This window comes from Chrysoperla carnea, chromosome 5 (assembly GCF_905475395.1).
Source record: "Chrysoperla carnea chromosome 5, inChrCarn1.1, whole genome shotgun sequence".
In the NCBI taxonomy this organism is placed as follows: Eukaryota; Metazoa; Arthropoda; class Insecta; order Neuroptera; family Chrysopidae; genus Chrysoperla; species Chrysoperla carnea.
The window spans coordinates 16,452,759-16,472,886 of NC_058341.1; the positions used below are offsets into that span (position 1 = coordinate 16,452,759).

Sequence of the window (20,128 nt, forward strand, 5' to 3'; positions counted from 1 at the left end):
TGATTTTACCTAGGGGGTACGTCATATTTGACATTTTCATTTTAAAATATAAACATAACCTTCATTTATCAAACATCGAAAGTTCAAAACTTTTTTCTATCCCATCATATTATTCTATGGTCTGTTCTAAAATCTAAAAATGCCAAAAGTAGTGTCGCGAAGTATTATATGTTCAGATACAAAAGACCAAGAAGAATACAGCGAAGAAAAACCTCTCCATACGTATTATTGTCTTTGTGGTCAAATGACGTTAATTCTCGATTGTGGTATCGACAAACTTCCATTAAGAAAACGTGACGGAGCTCGTGTTTTGGATAAAGCTAAACATGCCCACAAAGTAACGAGCGATCCCGATGAAACTGTTTACTTAAAACGTGCCGAAGGTATTGAAAAACAGCTACGACAAAAATGCAAAAAATGTGGGCTACTCTTATATTACAAGCATTGTAATAAGCCAAATGTAACTTTCATTGTAAAAGGAGCAGTAACGACTACGTCTAGTGAAAAACCAATAATGGATATTTACAATCAAGTAACAGTGGAAAAACCAAAGAAAATTATGGTTACGAAACATACGAAAAATATGGGTAAATTTAGTTCGGTTACAGTGTCTACAATTGATGAAGAAGAGGATGAAATTGAAGCGCGTGAAGTTGCTGATAGCTATGCGAATAATGCAAGAATTATTGAGAAACAATTAGAACGAAAGGGAATGAATAAACGAAAACCGGAGATGACACAATTAATTGGAGATACAGAAACGAAACGACATCGTGGAACGCTTATTGATAAATAATTTTAACATTTAATGTATATTTGTATATAAATAAATTATTTTTTAAGTAACTTATTGTTTTAAACGAGCAAATTTGTATTAAATTACCCATAGAATCCTTAAGTTACTTTCTGATAATATTTCCATATTTTTTATATCACGAATGTTTATAAAATTCAAGTGTACTCACCATTGGATTAACATTCAACAAGGATGCAGAGACCTTTCCCAAAGAAACATTGAGAAATTTTCTGCCCATACTCCACAAACTGTTTTTATGTCAATAACTATGTCTCAACTCGAAGTCAACAAAAATTCATCCTTCTAAGATTTTTCATGCAAGTATTTTCTTAATGATTGGACCCATCTTTTTTGTTTCTCAATTTTTGGCAGTTCTGAAATGGCTGTTAAATACTAGGCCTGGCCCGTAGGCTGTTAAAATGGTGACTTAATTATTAAAAAGAAATCGACGGTGTTTTCTAACGTTCTTACACCTAGTCTGATTACTTCATTAGCCTGCTTTCTTTTCCTCAGTTATTCAACAATAATAGTTTTAATTGTTTCAATCAACAAATGAAATTTACAAAATTAAAAAGCCCCTCCACAAATGCTGTTTTTTCCTTGCAGTTCTCTTCAAAATAAATCGATTTTCTTGACACAAAGCTAAGAACACTCTCCATTAAATTACGTTTAAAAAAAAAATCAAAATCTGTTTATCCGTGTAGGAGCTACATTCCACCGTAGAAGATGGAGCACTGGTTGTTCATACGTTGGGTGGATAATACAGCTGTTTCGGTTGTTACCGCATATCCTGCTCGATTATCTACAACGGATCCGTCAGTGTAATATTATTTTATTTTCCTGTTTTTTTACTTTTTCACTTTTATTTCTGTTTTTTTTTTAAACTCTCTTAATTATTTATTGTTTTCTTTTAATTATGTAGTCTAATTTTATTTATCTGTTTTTAACAATTTTAAACTTTTTTATTTCTATTTATATTATTTTTTTAAACTACACTTTGCTCGATTATTTAAGTTTTACATGTATATTTTACTTAATGTATCTTTTCAAGATTATTAAAATAAACGCTTTAATCTTTTTTTTTTAACGCTTTAATAAGTTTGATATTATTTTTAGGTACAGCCCCGACGAAGAGAAAATGACACCAAGTTACTCGTATTCTTTAATAATGTCAATATATTGGCCACTGCATTAAAAAATAGGGTTAATAAGGCCAAGTTTACTTTTATGGAGTATTAGAATTTTGGTTTTTTTCGGTGTTTATAAAAAAATTGTTTTCATTACAGTAGTTTGAAAGTGAGTCGATTTGTTTTGATATATAATTATATTAAGATTGTAAGAAAGAGGAAAAGTAATTAGAATTTTCATTAAACAATAGTTCATTTTATTTAATTTATAAAAAATAAAATAAAATTACAAATAATAAGTAAAAAAATGTTTTTAATAATGCTGTAAAATATCTAAATTAAAACTTTGTTAACAAATCAACTCACAAATTATTCGTTCCATTAAAATAATTTTTTTTAAGTCATACAACAAAAATGATTTTTTAAAACAAATCTCTCAATATGAGGAGCTTAAAGTTTCTTCAAATCCATCTTTTTTTTTATTATTAATTAAACAACTTACAAAGATTCGAAAAAACTTAGTTGGAAGGGGATGTTATTATTTTGAGAAAGGCAGGATTATATTTTTTTATGACACAGCACCATTTTTAGATCAGTCAAAAATGTATCCAAGCCATTAAGACTTATCCAAAAGGATTCCCCTAGTGTTTGAATGAGGAATTTCCATTCGCATTCGATTAATCTACTAATCTCTCGCAGTCTATGTGTGTCTTTGACACAATGATGGCAATGATTTTTTTTTAAGGAAGACTTAATGTCCAATTATTTTTGTAGAAGGTTGCTTTCTTCCAATGTTTTTTTTTTTAAGATTAGAGTTAGATCAATCAGCAACCAACGGACGACGTTCGAGTTCTAAGTTTATTTTTTTTAAGTTAACACATTTGCCGTGCATGTTAAATTAAAACGGTTGTGCTGATTAATCTGTGTCATGTAAGTTTCGTTTGGTTGCGATTACTTGTGAACTGGTTAAATCGTCTTTTAGTTTGAAATATGCGTCTAATCGACTTTCAGCATAATCCTGAAAAAAATAATTAAAAAGTATATAGTATATTTTTTTTTTTAAATAAGCCCTCTATACTCGATAACTCAATGTTCTCGTCCGAAATCAAAATGGTTGTCATAAACAAATTTTTATTTCCGAATTTAATAAAACTCGTAATTTTGACCCAAAAAATACAAAAATCGAGTTTATTTGACGATTGGGTGAGTATTTTCTATGGTATCGCCCAAAATCGTATATGAAGCCCAATATTTTAAAAACAAGTACATAACAGTAAAATTAAAAACTTAAAAATATAAAGAAGTATCAGTAAATTTTTGCTGGTGATTAGAATAAAAATCATTGCCTAATGTAATTAGAACCCAAAGCTCTAAAAATCCATTTTATTGTTGTATAGTTTCCAAGATTGGTTCTTGAACTATTAGAAGAACAAAACGAGGTAGCCGTCAATGTTTATAACAAAATTTTAAAAAATCTACTTACCCAATAACCGAATGGTATTTGAGATAATGGAGCATTTGCACAACCCCATAAACCCCAAAAGAAATGACTAGCCAATGAAAATACACGAATTTCAGTTAATATTTCAGATGGCTCACTTGTGGTACCCGTTACTTTGATATATTCTTGAATAAAGTTTAACTGAATAACAAAAATAAAAAACATTAAAATACAGGTGATAAAAAAAATTTACAAAATTGTTACCTGTTGTTCTTTAGTTGGGTAATTATTTGGAAGTTCATAGAAAAATGGATATTCGGGATTTGTATATTCGTATGTCCATTCCAAAAAATGATTTGCCATGTCAAAACCACGATAATTATATGAACAATATTCGTAATCTGTAAATAAAATTGTAAAAATTATATAATAGACGAAAAATATAAAACGAATTTTTGGATATTTTAGCCACTCGAGAAAATATATTTAATTTATGACTCTGCAAAAAATCGAACTAATTTTGGTATAAACGTTTTGAAATATCAAACAGTAGACTACTAATCAAATACTTACCAATCAAAATAAGCTGATCATTATCACCAATGGATGATGTGACAGTCTCATCTGTGCAAGCATTTTGCTGTTGGATCAAAATATTTCCCTCTTGCATATCATTATGACAGAATACGACAGGTGATTTTAAATTATTAACATATTGTTGCAACCAGATTAATTCATTTTTTAAATCATAATTTTTAATTTTTAATATTTGTTCATTATATTGTGTACGACATTTTTGATCCTTTACAACGCATGTTTCCACCGTGTTAATCCAACGTTCAGCTGTTTTCCATATCCATTGTGGTTCTTTTGAGATCGGAATATCCATTGAATGAATTATACCCATTTTGTTTGCTATTTGGCGGCTGATGGAGGGAATAGATAACTCTGTTGTGGTTAAAGGACGTGCGTTGATATACTGTTCAATTCGACCACCTTGAAAAAAATATTAAAAAATTTGTCATTTAAACGTACTTTTCCAAGTTATAAATTGATTTGTTCATAAGTTACCTATTCGATTTTTTGCTAGAAAAAATCGTTTTGGTTTTGCCAATTTTGACTTGGTTGTTAACAAAAAATTTTCTTTAGGAAGGGAATTTTAAATCAATATCTGTAAAAACATACATTATGCGAAAAAAAACAGTATCAAAACAAAAATTTGTCACTTTTCACAACGAATCTACGTTTTCTTCTTTTTGTTTTAAGTTTTTAGGTAAATTTTTGGAATAGAGGCGCCAATATTTTTAATAATAAATGATTGAATAAACAACAAATTGATTTTAGACTGTCTTACTCATACTCATGCCTCTCCGGACTTCTTTAAAACACAACTTTCTTCGGTTTAGAAACCTAGTTCTATAAACAAGCCCCACTAGTGGAAAATTCCAACAAAATCACGGAAATAACAGAATCTTGGTCAGTTGCAGCCAGTATATCGTGTACGATTACCAGACGGTTTCTCGCAGCCAAAATCAGGGCGTGTTAATATCATGTATCAGTCATTTTTTTTAATTTCAAAATTGTATAACATCGCCCACCTTTATTTTGATTGATTCAATTTTAGCGGTCGCGGTCAAATTTCCTAGTGAATGGATGTTGCAAATCCAATTCGAAAACTTTCCTTCATTTAAGATCTCTAATACTGCAGGTCACTAGCTTCCATATTTGCTCTCATATTATGGTGAGACTAAAAACTCGTGTGGATGATTTTTTATTATCTACCAAAAACATCCTTCACTTGTAATTAATATTAAAAACGGAAATTTAATTTAATTATCTCAATTTGTTTACAAATTAAATCATCATTTTTATCAACATGCGGAGGCTAGAATTTTATAATCATAATTTCCAATTTACTTTAAAAAGCAATTTTCATCACTAATTAGCGTGGAATTTTTGTTTGTAAGAGGCGTGAAAGTTAAATTAATTAATTAAGATTAAAAATATGAGTATTTCCTTACTTAAACCATTTATAAAGTCATTAATTTTAAAGATTTAACAATCATTTAAAAAAATCATTAAATAAATTTGTTTTTTTCCAGAAATTAATGGAAAATTTACAGTTGATCACAACCGACTTTTATTTAGTTTACATGAAAGTGATAGATATTGCCTATATTGCTCCAGAAACGATAAATTTTTATTTTTTTCACATTGAAACAAAATATAGCTTAAAATGATCATTGAATTATCAAAAAATTAAATGTAATTTAAAAATATTACCTGGGAATATTCCATGTAAACGTGGTCCCATGCGTCGTTCCGATAACAATGTAAATATAACACTCTCAGTGATTAAATGTTCCAAAGCTCGTTCTCCATGCACTTGACCATAAACACGTAACAATACTTGATTTGGTTCATCTTCGTTTAACGATTGTTCTGGTGGTGATGAACTAATATTTTGATTTTGATCTTTTAATTTATTTTCAGGTAACCATACATGATATAACCAGTTTGATAGACCACCACTGAAAGAATTCATTGTTTGATGTAGAAACGTGGAAAATTGTGTGATATAAATACAAAAGAAAAAGAAAAATTCTGAAGACATAGATTTTTTTAATTACATTGATTTTTTTTTTGCATTGAATCATGCAAAACAAGAATCTAGAAGCCATTTATTGCATCAAATATCAAGAAATTAGCAAATATTTTTATCTGTTTTAGAATTCATATTACTAAGTCAAGAATACTCGTTTCAAAACACACCAAAGAATGTAAATTTTGAAGATTTTAACCAAAAGAAAAATAGGTTCGATTAATATTGAACTGCCTTGAGTATAAAGGAACCCACAAAAATTAAAACCGTAAGAGGTTTTAATTTCTCTTGCGGTATAAAAGACTGATTTTCGTGGGTCCCATAGTCACGAGCCGTTGTCTGATTTTGCTTTTTCAACTCAAGCTAGAAATAAATCGAGAGAGTCGCAATTTAGCGAACAGAATCCTTAAAACTTAATAAAATTACAATTAATATCTCAAAAATGATAATAAAGATTTAAACGAGTATTCTTGTATTTGATAAAAAAAGATACTCAAATCAATTTCAAAAGTTTTTAAAAAAATCGCAATAAAAAATATTTTTTATAAACAATTACTTTTTCAAGAATTTTAATCAAGAAACAAAAGATTTATTTTAATCATTCATTGATAAAAATATATTTAATTGGTCTAAATATTGAAGCGCTACCATAATTTGAAAAATTTTCAGCTCATCAGATTTTGGATGATGCCACCGCGCATACACACACCGCAATGCTGTTGATTGATCCTTTTCAGCGTTAAGGCATGGCCCACACACGATTGAATGTGATTGGATTGCCCACTGACTAGCTGTCATCCTCTCATCAGCTCAATGATGTTGGATACACATCTCTCTCACTAATGCATATTTATTTATTTTTTTTAAAGCAATAATCCTAGCCCTAAATCGATTTCCGGTAAATATTTATCTTATAGCAAAATAAAAATTTATACAATTTAGCACGCAATAAAATATGAGTAATTTGAATCGATATTGTGCTAATTAATATTAAATTATTTACTTAAATGATTATTTTATGGGGTATTATATTTTAATACCTTATGAAATCTTATCTTATCTCTATAGTTAAACAAAATGGCAAAATAAATTTTATATATGTATTATGAAAATAGTCACTGCATTATAATAAATTAACTACATATACAGGGCCGAATTTCACAATATTAAATAATAACATTTTCGGTTGGTAGAGATATAAATGTCGCAGCAAACTAGCTTAGCCGTCAATTAACATTCTAGCCTTCTTACTAAATGTAGAACGTTATTCAGAAATTTAATCAAACAGCTAGGCAAATGACTTGACTGATCGATAACTTTTAACTACTTGTTTAGTCTAGTCATTTAAATTAAAGTCCACTTTCTGCCACCTGGCGCTGAATCCCACACATTGTCAATATGGCATCGGAAAGCAAAAATATTGTTGGTGCTTCTCACTGTTTTTTATTGCGTTTACGCAAAAAAAAAAGTACAATGGAAGAGTGAAGTGATATAAAGTTGGAACCAAATATGGTACTATTAAAAAGTGGTTTTCACTGTAAGAGTTTCAGTACTCAGAAACAAATTATGGCGACGAAATTTCAAAAAAGAAAATTTCTTTGAGAGATATAAATATTATCAAAGATAATAAATGAGATCTCTAGGATATTTCGAAATAAATTTCGTTTTTGTCCCAATTTCCTAGATGAATTTGTGTATTTTATAAATACGTATTTCGACTACTACGTAGTCATAATCATGAGTATTTATAAAATACAAAAATTGATCTAGGAAATTGGGACAAAAATCGAAATTTATTCCTTTGAGAGAGACTGTGGCAAGTCAGTTACTTTTTGGTGTTCAAGCATTTCAAAAATGTAGTTGTAAGCTTACTGTGACTAAAAATATAGTTCTTTGCCGAATGCCATGGAAATTAAACTTGCGTCAACAAATAATACATGTGTACTTTGTTTTTGAGTTACGCTATTTGATTCATTAAATGTTGTATTAGACAAAAAGGATAGCCTGTTAACTGAACGGATAATTAAGGTAATTGGCTGCCACATATATACTACTTTGAAATACCTACATTATTGTAATTTTTTAGATGGTTAAATCCGCGGCTATCTAAGATTTAGATGTACACTTTTCAGCAGTACATTTTCCCGTCAAAGGTTTCCGAATTCGTCATGAATTTTCACCTAAGCTTCACAGTTGTTAATACCACAAATTTTAGAGCGATTCAAAAATTTTAAAGCAGTGGCAAATAAACAACATTAAAATAAAAAATTTTCCTAAAACTTTATAAGAGTCAACAATTTTGACAGGTCTAGTAGAATGATTCATATTTTTCTGTATAAAAGTACAAAATATAAGAAAAATTCAATATTTGCTTCATAAATTTATGTTGAATAAGACAGGGTCTCCGGTAGCCCTTCGATTAGGAAACCTTCTAAGGGTCAATTCGATCACCCTGACGTTACGCCACTTCTGAATAAATTCAAAGTTCAATTCAACAATTTTTAAGTGCAAATGCACTTGTATGCTTGAAAGATGCTGTAATTGTTTTCGCATTGTACGAGTGTACGTGAAATTGCCTATAAATCAAAAGGTACCAACCGAAAATATCAACTTAACAAAAAAAAAGGAAATAAATAAATTAACATACTACCTGCGGCAATTAACCGAATGAAATTTTTGGTCAAAAATTTTATTAGATTCAAGGTCGAACAATGAATGAATGATGAAGTTATTTTATTTAAAACACTAAAACAAAATATGTGTAGACCAAAACAAAATATGGAAAATATAAGAAAAAAAAATTTACCTTATTCGTTTAAAACCAATTTCTTCGGCTGTGATATTTTTCCAAGCTCCATGTAAATAATCTCTACATATTCTTGCTGCCATTTCTTTCATTTCATCAGTATTGGTACACATCTTTAAATTTTTCACCCAAAAACAAAAAAATACAATAAAACACTGAACAAAAGGAGATTCTAAGTTGAAAACAATCGCACGATTATTATGGTAATACGGATGATACCTTGCTAAAGACTGATGTATGTGAACATTCAATGTATGGATATGTTGTTGCAAAAAATTTTTCTCCCTCCACCAACATAAAATTGTCTCATAATTTTACAGTATTTTTTTTGTGTTTAAAATCGAAGTATACCGATAAAAATTTAAATTGTGTATTTTTTTAAAAGAGGATGATAAAAGCTCTTAATACATTGTATGGAGAACAGATAAAATCGTACGGTTGTGTAAACAGCAAAAGTGCATACCATTAAGATAATAAATGACATCCCACTTTTACAGAACTATGCTTTGACACCAAAAAAAATGTTATTCGAATGACGTAATATGATATTAAGAGTATTTTTTATTTTGAAAACTTTCGATATAAGATTTCCCCATACATGTTATGTTTTTAATGAAAGTGACTAGCGTTAATGAATATAGCCTGTTAGATATCTTTCCAGAAAATGGATGGACAGGGATACAGTTAACGAAACAAGAACAATCACAAGAATATCAGATAGTGAAGAAATGTACACCTTGCCATATAGACTTTTATGGCCAAAAGCAAATTTTTTGGACTGAAATGCCAGAAGATTTTCGGCAAGACGCGTGTATTCTAATACTAGAAAAAGTTTAATTTCCTTTCTTGTGCGTTTATCGTCATCATTGTTTTAGCGAACATCATTTTTGGGAAAAAACTACTTCGCTTTATTAGAATTTCTTTTGCTGAAAATATGGTGGAAAATTTGGAGCATCTTTTCTGAAGTAGTAGAATCTCTAAATTATATTTGAAGAATTACTTTTGGAAAGGAAATCGTTTTCCTGTTAAATCATGTGACTAGAAAGGGCAATACCTCTATTTGAGTGGAAAAAATTATGTTAACTTAGGACAAAAAGTTTTATCAAATTTAGCCAAAAGAATAATTATGGTGATTTTTTAGATAAGAAAATCGGTGAGCATAAAATTTGTGCACTATTAACATGCTTAAAGAATAGTTTACAAATGAAAATTTTTAACTTACAAATCTGAGCGAAGACATATTTTTTAAATATTTCATATTTTTTTCGATTCCTGCACACACCTTTTACAAACGTTTATTTTCGATTACGAATTTATGTGGGATAATAAAAGGTTACTGTATACAGGTGGGTAGTTTCTAAGCATGCGTATTCGATTTCTATATAAATGATGTAGCACGGTAGAAAATCAATGAAGGTTTCTGCATAAATACATTTTCAGTTTTTATTTGAATTGTTTTTTTAGGGAAATTTTGTATCGATCTGAAAAATTGCTCTTTGTACGAGTTTTTGAACAATATTTCAAAAACTATCATTCCAACCATCACATGAAACCAATTTTTATACTTTTTAGGTCAAATTACCTTATGTACTGAGTTTTATCGAAATTATAGAAAAAAATTTGTCTCGATTTTTTCCAATTTTCTTAAGGAGTGTACCCCATTGAAAAAATCGAAAAAAATCGCGTACAACTTTTTGTTTCGGAATTTTGATAAAACTCGATATATAACGTAATTTTGACCCAAAAAATTCAAAAATCGACTTCATTTGACGATTGTCAAGTATTTTCCGTGATATCACTGCAAATTCTATATTTTGAAGAAATTTTCTTCAATATCTCGAAAAGTACTCATTTTGTCATCAAATGAACTGAATTTTTGTATTTTGTATTTGTTTTACTTATTTACAGCGTACCGATAACCGAAAAAAGATAAAAAGTTTTAAACATACAAATCCATTTTATTGATGGATTGATTTGAAGATGTTTTTGATAGGTAGTTTTTAGATTTCCCTAATTCCTCTTCAAATTATCTTATAATTTTCGATTTACGCAGTTTGCATTATATTTCCAGTCTTATGTTCATGTTATATTAGATTCTATTCAACGTTTCGGAAAAACAAGTTTTTGTACTAAGCCGTTGGACGGGAATCGTCCCTGACTGAGGAGCAGTTTAAAAACCAGTTATAGTTTATCATACTGATCACAAAATTTATATTTAATTTTTGTGGTTTTCCCCTGACTTTTTCTTCTAGGTATTTTACCAATGAAAACAAAATCAGGTTTTGTTTTGACAATTAAAAAAAATTAAATTTATTAACAAAACAATCAAGTGGAATTTAACAGTAAATTCATTCAATAATAAATCATCTAATTTAAATTTATATTATTTATTTAATAGTCGTAATTATTGTTTAGTGATTATAAAATTATTTCTAAACAATAATTCCAAAAATGTTTTAATTAGAGATAAAAAAAAACGTTTTTGTGATAAAGGAAAAATATTTTAGACATGACGCATCAATTGTCACCTTCTAGAAATTTTAAATTTACTAGCTTTTACCGCAGTTTATAAGAGAAGCAATAATTATTGGAATTAGTTTGATTGGATTGACTTCTTTGCTTTTTGAAGTGATCTAGCCGCATTGAATTGAATTGGTTATGAATTCTCCAATTAATGATTTTTATAATTATAATTGACATTTGAGCAGGCTTAACTTTGATTACTTCAAACCGTTAAAAGCACACTTAACTAAAAGGTAAAAGGTTAAATACTTAAAAATTCATATACAAAATTTTAACACTTTTGCAAAAAAATGATTAACAGTTATCTTAAAAATTTATTAACAAAACACTTCAAAAAATCACAACAGAATTATTTAAGCCAATAAAATCTTGCCATTTAAGCTCGGAGATTAACTTTAAAGGTAACAACAAAGTATATTAATGTTAATTACATTTTAGTAGATTAATTTCAAGGCTATTGATTTTGTAAATTTTAAGTATATTTTATTGGAATTTCCTCTTTAGTGTATTGCTAATAATTATATTTATTAAAATGTTTCCATTGAGTACTAATATTGTATCCAAAAGCTTTTCAAATCAGAATGCAACGATTTAAGTCCATTTGCAATTGAAAAGTTGGATGCAATGAGATGGCTTTTGTATTATTTTTCTATTCGAGAGAATTTTTCATGACAAGTAAATTCAATATTTAAAGAAAATGTAGGTAGATTTCAACAATTTAAGGGAAATCGAAAGAGTCGAAAATTCGATTAATTCAGCCATCTTATATTTATATTGCGTTTTTAATCCTCTAGATTCAAAAGCATTTAAAATTCTATCATTGCTATTACGACTAGCATTTAATTAATTTTATCTAAAAATTTTTGATTGTTATCATTTATCAATTTTGATGTAATATGATGTCAATGATCTTTGTATGTTTTGACCTAGGCCAATAAAAAAACATACTTCATACTTATCGTGTCTTTCTTATAATATTTGAATGTTTAGTCAATTTGATATCAATAAACGGTACCAGGCGACGAAATTGTACGAGGTTCAAGGTTCCCAGGTACACGACTGTCACCAACTGTTTCTTTTTGGAAAGTCATCTTAGAACAATTTTATTATTTTTCAGCATTCATTGGATTCAGATATAGAACTGAGTTATTGCCATGTGTCTCGATGAAATGCTACCCGCATGAAAGAAAAGTTCGAATTTCATCGAATTTCGAAAGATATACCAAAAAAGTGTTTATACAGAAAGTTCCACATCATCTTCTCGTTACCAGAACTCCTATACTTTCAAAAATCGTTGGCATTCTAACATTTATGGTATGAAATTACCATTTCACAAACATGGTGTATTCGATGAATTACGGAAGAATATAGAATTATTTATGGCGTAAAAAATGTTAACTGAATTATATCTGAAAGTGAACATTCTTAATAAGTTTATTAATATCAACGATTTTATAATTTTGGATTAAGATCAAATATGAGAGATTAAGAAACGAATCATTGAAATCCGTCGGATATAAATATTTATTTAATAAATAATAAATTATAGGAGACTGGTACTGCTGCATACATTAACATTGAAAAAGATAAAACTATTTCAAAAAGTAAACAGATCGAATTGTATTAGAATAGAATCAAGGTTAACTAAGAATGTTAGATATTCAAAAACAAAATATAGGATGTCTTATAATTATTTTAATTACAGCTACAGGAAGTTCAATCGTGAGATTCACTCCAAAATAAGTTTTAAAATTTGTTGAAACATTTTTAGCATCTGTTATCATTAGAAATATATCATTTTGAATTACTTAATCTGTTTTGAATTCTTAGATTGAATACTAATACAAATTTTGAGATATAGTTATTTCAATTTTCAAGACATCCTTTATATTTTGTAAGCTAATGAATTTACAGAGCTCGAACGCAATAACGCATTAATTAATAAACAAAAACAAGATTATTTTTAAACTTTATCAAAAACAAAAAGTTTTCTTAAAACGTATTACGTACATGCTATGAAAAAACAAGTTACATGATATTATTTTCAAGGAAATAAATATTTGTTATGAAAATTTTAAAACAAAGGTAAAATATGAGTTATTACGATTGATAAATACATTTTACATGCTAATAAAAGTTATTTTTATAATTTATGTTAAACACGTGAGACGCATAATGGTAATATATCAATAACTTTTTGCAACATTGCTTCATTCAGTGGCGGCATTATAAAAATTAGAGAAAAACAAAAATTGTCACAGAAACTAAGAAGAAGGAATCTGAAGTCAAGAATGTCCTGAAAAAACCGGAAGAACACAGTCAAACCAAGGCCATTCACTGACTCCACAATAGATAGTCATTAAAAAATTCCAAAAAAATTTAAGTTGTTTTAGGAATGTTTTAAGCACATTGTGCGTGTCCAGCAGATAAAATTATCCTCTAAGTAAATTTAGCATAAGTTATTTTTCCTGTGGTAAGAAAGAAATGGAAAATGTATGGGGTGATGAATTTACAAGAAAAGCGACTGCATTTTAACCTCTTTTTTAGCCCGCGTGTTTTTTGCTGAACACTGCCAAAGTTTACAGTACAATACAATCTACCAATGAGTTAAAAGTAATTGAAAATGGCCCTAAATTTGTTTTTATTATCATCTGAATAAATATAAACCAGCAAATCCTAAATTTAATCGACTCCTCAGCACTCTATAATTGATCTATGCTCCTCAGTTTAAACAATAATCAAGAATTGATACGCCACTGTTTCTTTTCATTTTATAATTATATTATGAAATTTCTAATTTCTAAATAATCCTACATTTTCCTTGGAAAACCATAATCTAACATTGTTTTAATAATTCATTTATAAACAATGCATAATCCAAAAACTATACAATACTTGGAAATTTTCATTTTAATTCAACTTTTATCTTTTTTTTAAACATAATCAATGAAAAATTTGAAGGTAAAAGAGCCGAAAAGATTTAGTACATGCTCACTAAAATCTTTGCAATTTATTAATAATTATATAAAAATATAAAAAAATAATGTAACTTACATTTTCACCGGGGAGGATGGACATTTTCTTAAAATTTTTATCAATAATTTGATTATAAAATTATCTTAGGTTATTTGTCACAATTTTTGTGAAATAAGTTTTTTTTCCAAAATGCCGAAAATTTCTAGTATAAAATTTTGATTATTTAAATAACAGTTTGGTCAATTACTTTCTTAATTTATTTCTTTCTTATTTACTGTGAGGTTGACAGAACTAATAAACGTATCGCATTAAATTTCCAAATCCCAATGAACTCATAGACTCAAAGATATTAAACATACGTATTTAGTTCAAAGATTATCATAGACTACATAAAATAGATGATTCACAATATTCACAGTGACGTTTAAATATTCTAGAAAGTGGTGACCTCTATATACACAATAAATTAAAAACTTTTTAAATACTTTGATTTAAATTTTAGTCATTTTTAGTTAAGTAGGTATTTAATCAGAATTAAGCAATTTTAATCTATTCAATTGTTATAAAACTGGATCAACTGGAATTTACTACAATTTAATCTTCAAATCATTCACAAATAATATTCTTATCGAATCTTAGGTAGAATGGAATAGAGTATATTCAAGATTCTAATTCAGTTTCCAGGCCTAAGTAATATACACTTGACTTCGCCGGTCGTTACGCCAGAGCTTTGCGTATTTCAAGCCTTAAAAGGAAACCAATTTTCCGTTCTTATACTCTCTTGCCCCGCTGTCTTACATAAAATATTTTCTCTCTCCCAAGGAAGATTTCTTTTTGTCCAATCACCACGAATTAATTAAAAGCTTTCTTCAACAAATTATCGAGAAATTTAAAACTCCCCCATATTTCGTCATCTTCCGTTGATTTTGACATTCTCTCTTACAAATACCAGTGATAAGCAAAAAGGAAATGTTAAAAAAAAATTATAAATGACAAAACTGGTTAAATACAATTAATATTTTTGATTTAATTTTTTGTTTTTTTGTTTGTTTTTTTAAATATTAGACATACACAAGCTTTTGAGATCAAGAAAACTGGCCTCAACTGTTTTTTTAATATTTTTTGTTTATTATAAATATTTTCTATTTTATTTTTGTTTTTTTGTTTTTTATTTAAAGTTTACTTTAACAAGCACATTTTCAGAATAATTTGCGTTTTTTTTATGTCTCAAATAAAACAATATCAAGAAGATATGTAGGTAAGTATATAAACAGATGTAATCGTAGTGTAAATAAGCGTTTACACACACGTTCACAACTTTCTTACAATTATTATTTTTACAATTTATTCGTAAAAATAGTTTACGCAAATATTTGCGCCATATAATTCGATCGTTAGTCATTTGAATAGATCGTTAATACATTCACAATGATCTAACGATCTAATATTTGTATTACTAGAATATTTGGCGTAAATAATTGCGCAATTTAATTAAAAAGTTGTCATATATGTATAAACGCTATAAAACGTAAGTAGTAAACGATTAGAAAAACATCAAAATGTTTGTAACATACGTAATTATAATTATATATAGCAAAAATTGATATTATGTAAAAATATGTATTTCTTTTTTTAAATTTTTTTGAAAAATAATCTTACAATTATTAAAAATTTTCTTTGTTTTAGCATATTATTATAATGAAAATGTGACAATCACATGTCATCTTTTATGAATATTTTTTTCTTTTTATTTAAATTGTTAATTTAAAAATAACTATGTACCGCTTTTTTAAATATAATTTGCGTTAGTTTTTAGAAAATAAATCTTTTAATGTCAATTAACATTTTTGGTTATTCATTCAATGGTTGTTATACAGTGATGTTTACAATATGATTGGAAAATGACCAGGAATTCTCAACCTGAGAGAGTGTGGAGTATGTAGGGAATGCAAATCGTAAGTTTGTATTATTCCTACGTATGATTCGCGGCAGTTACTAATTACAGGTTGGCGATTTGGGTATTTTATTTTTGAATGGCGGAAAAATAAATTATATCATAGATCATATTTAAAAAAGCTCAACAATATTTAAGGTTTTTTTTTTCATTTTTATTAAAATTTTTTTGTATAATAATTGTAATTGTTACTCAAATATTTTGAATAACATTTCTTACTTTTTTGACTAGAATTATTAACTTTCATCATTTTTTATACACATTTCTATAATCACATATAATATCAAATATCTTTTGAAAATAATCCACAAAAAATTGGAGAATATCATACAAATAATATCGCGTGAAAGCCTATTTTAAAATTAATGTCGTTTTTTTGCACAAAATTTACCGTGGTAAGATACATTATTACGATTAGGAATTTGCTGAATCTAATTTTTACGACATAATCTAAAAATAGGCTTAAGAAAAAACCAATGACAGGCATAATCATAATAATATTGCGTCTTTTGAGTACAAAATTTGAGTGTTTTTAATATTATCTAAAAAACGTTTTTATCTAAAAATTTCAAGAGCACATATGTGAATTTAATTATTTACAGAAAAAAAAATATTTCGATTAAATCTTTACTTAATATAACGTGAAAATTTAGTTATCAACCATTTCGACTCTGAAAATTAAAAGCGAACTCAAATCGACACAAAGTAACAGAAAAAGACCATGACATACTTGCAAAATGAATCCGGTATCATCTAGATTCCAAACTTTGAAAAATCAAAAGTGAAGTTTCATTAATCTTCGAGCCTTTGATATCTGACCATTTCATTGTTCAAGCCTCCAATCAGCTTTTATGATTCCGCAACATGTGGTGTGGAGCACCCCTGATGTAGAAACCGAGCTTTATTCCTTCGATAAAGTTCAAATGAAACTTGTTTTCATTAAATCCAGTCAAAACTAATATTAAAATGAATACAGTACGAAATGTAATATTGCGTCGATCTGAGATTGCTTAATTGGAATCAGATAAAATAAAGGGGTTAAGAAAACAAATAGCTTGGATATGCCTGCTAAAAATATATCAAAGTATTGAATGAAAATAAAAAGCTGTGATTAAAATTCGAAATTTTCTAAAAATCATAATTTTGAGAAGAAACAAATTCAAGTTCTGTTCTAAATTATTTTAGTGAGTGAAATCACTCTAAACTAGAATTAAATCTCTAATAACTAGAAAATTATCTTAATTATTCTTTTTTAGTTTCATCAATTACAAAAAAAAAATCTTCTCCTCAAGAGATAAAATATCAATTTCTTTAAAATTTTTACATAATTATTTAAATAAAGAAAAAACACGTCGATCAAATTACAACTCGTAAATCACAAAACTACACGTATTTTTATTGGTTATGAAATATTAGGGTACGTTCTAAATCAGTTTGCGAACGTAACTCCCTTAAATGTAATATACAAATTTTTTTTCTAACAATATTAACGTTACTATGGTTACTTGAATATTACTTTTTACACTACAAAAATTAACCGTGTTTTACGTAATTGTAAATTTAATTCACAATTTATTTTTTGTACACCCTGTATATAAATATACTAAATTAAATTAATAAAAAATCGACGTTAATCAATCTAATCAATCTTTTTTCGAGTCATGTATAATTGCACCTAGAAAATTTTATATTGCACTCGAATTAACAGCTTTAAAAAGTAATTGCAGAACAGACTGAAGAAAGAAGTCTGGTCTTAATATTTTTTTTGGAAGAAAGTTGTCTCAAATTTAGAAAAACAGCTATATTTAATAAAAACTATAGCTAATTTGATTATAACAATATTTTTTAACCATAAATTCAACTAACTAACGATTCTTAACTCGATAATTCGAGACACAATTAACGGAGATCTAAAATTTATAAGAATGTAAGAATCGTCAAGTTTTTTACTAAAAATTACTATACAATCGAATTTATCTACACTCAAAAACAGTTTTTTATCTTACAATGCAACAAATATTTTGTCATGAGTATAAATTTTAGATTACAGTAACCCTAGAAAATTGTCTTCTATAAAACCGAAGTTATTGTGCCTAAAATCTTGAGAATTGATCAAAACAACTCTTAAAGTTGATCAAAACTAATGCTATACGGTCTTTTGTCGCCAACTATTTCAAATATCAAACAACCTCTCAGGGATGGCGAACCAATGGCACGCGGCACAATATTTTAGACACGCTGCCGATTGCATAGTTCACTATGGAGTGTTATATTACGAACGAACGCGAGTTTGTTTACGCATAGAATAATTGTCAATTTCGTTGACAAAATTATCATACGCTATGTCTATGACGTCGTTTAGAAAAATGGCACGTTGATACATAAATGTACGTCATCCCTGTTTTAGGCAATACAGCTCCTAAACCCAAGAAACTTAATTACATGCATGAATCTAGAGAAAAAAGAGCTATTGTGTAAACGAAATTTATGCGTGAACTATAAAATTCGAGAAACTATTTACAAAAGCGCATTAAATTAATTAAGATTTTTCACGGTGAGACTAGACATTTTTTCCGTTAAATTGTAATATTTTGTCCCTGACTTTAAAGTTATAGATTTATTCCTCATTTTTAAATATCCTAAATACAAAATGAATTACACTCATGATAAAAAATTTAGGCATAGCTATTTTTGCTTCCACATCAAAATAAATAACAATCGCGAATTGAAGTGTTATTATTTTTTAATATGGAAAACAAAAACAATCCACCTTTATTTATTTTAATTTTCAAAATTTTCCTCATTTTATCTCTATCATTTTCCCTCACTACGTCGATTTTAATTTAGTCTATGAGACAATCTTACGTGTATATAAACTATTTTTTTATACAACTTGATTTGTAAACTTAATTTGTCTTTTACGCACAAATAATCATTAAAACAAACAAAAAATTTAAGTACATAATTTGTTTATAGATACTTGTTTATATGATGAATTAAAAATGTGTATTGAATTATTTTTTATATACTCTTAGGACTAACAAAATTTAGACATTTTACGTTTTGTGTTTTTTTTGGTTAAGGGCAAATTTTTTATATACGTCTAAATTTATTGCCAAAATACTGATTTCGTTCAATAATTGTTATTTTATCGGCAAGAATATTCTTTGTATGGAAGATTTTACTATCAAATAACGTCATATTTCCATACTAATATTAGAGTGCACAGCCATATGACCTTTGGTCCGTACACTCACCATTTTTTTCTCAAATTGCTATTCTGTACTAATTTTCAAATATGGATTAAATTATTTCGATTGAGATATGAAAGATTATTAAGCTGTGATCTCAATTTCATATCACAAGTAAAAATTTTTGAATAAAAAATATAAATTATTGTGACTAAATTAGTACAGAAAATGGCACATTCAAAAAATGAACTCTCGAAAAGAATTCATTTTAATAAATATATTAATTAAATATATGTAAGATTAATTAATTTTAATTAAAGTTTTTTTTTGTGAATTTCATTTAAAATAAATATTATATTAAGTGACTAGGATGATGTCAGTACACATCTTAATAATTTTAAAAAAATGAAGGTGTATAATTATGTGTGTTTTATTCTAGGAATATCACACGATTACTTCGAAGTGAAAGTTCTTTTGTTTAATTGCAAGATAAAACAATATTTCTTTTTTTGTGTAGTATAAATTTTATGAATATAGGATCCCTTTATATTCAATTGTTTTTTTTTTATTGTATACCTTTTATATTTTCGTTAAAATCATGGATCCAGAGGTATATAAACATAATTATATTGATTTTTGGTCCGAGATTTGATGAAAATCTTTTAAACTTCATCAGTTTTTATGAAGCAGAAAATGAGTCTTCTATATTTTC

The 20,128-nt window shown here is 27.5% G+C and overlaps 2 protein-coding genes across 3 annotated transcripts; one reads left to right on the plus strand and one right to left on the minus strand.

Moving 5' to 3' along the window:
* The first annotated feature begins 60 nt into the window (after positions 1-60).
* Positions 61-810, plus strand: LOC123300675 (STING ER exit protein). Its single transcript, XM_044883286.1, has one exon. The coding sequence runs from the start codon at positions 140-142 to the stop codon at positions 794-796; it is 657 nt and encodes a 218-aa protein (XP_044739221.1). The 5' UTR covers positions 61-139; the 3' UTR covers positions 797-810.
* A 1,565-nt stretch (positions 811-2,375) lies between these two features.
* Positions 2,376-14,585, minus strand: LOC123299793 (choline/ethanolamine kinase). Of its 2 annotated transcripts, none has more exons than XM_044882150.1 (7): positions 14,350-14,585; positions 8,773-8,885; positions 5,648-5,895; positions 3,938-4,360; positions 3,629-3,765; positions 3,407-3,565; positions 2,376-2,941 (listed from the first exon to the last, which is right to left on the minus strand). In XM_044882150.1, exons 1-7 carry the CDS (start codon positions 14,371-14,373, stop codon positions 2,840-2,842), a joined length of 1,206 nt encoding a protein of 401 aa, XP_044738085.1. In that variant the 5' UTR covers positions 14,374-14,585; the 3' UTR covers positions 2,376-2,839. The 2 variants fall into 2 exon arrangements, with proteins under 2 accessions (XP_044738085.1, XP_044738084.1); XM_044882149.1 differs by lacking the exon at positions 14,350-14,585 and adding an exon at positions 9,995-10,027.
* Positions 14,586-20,128: the final 5,543 nt, after the last annotated feature.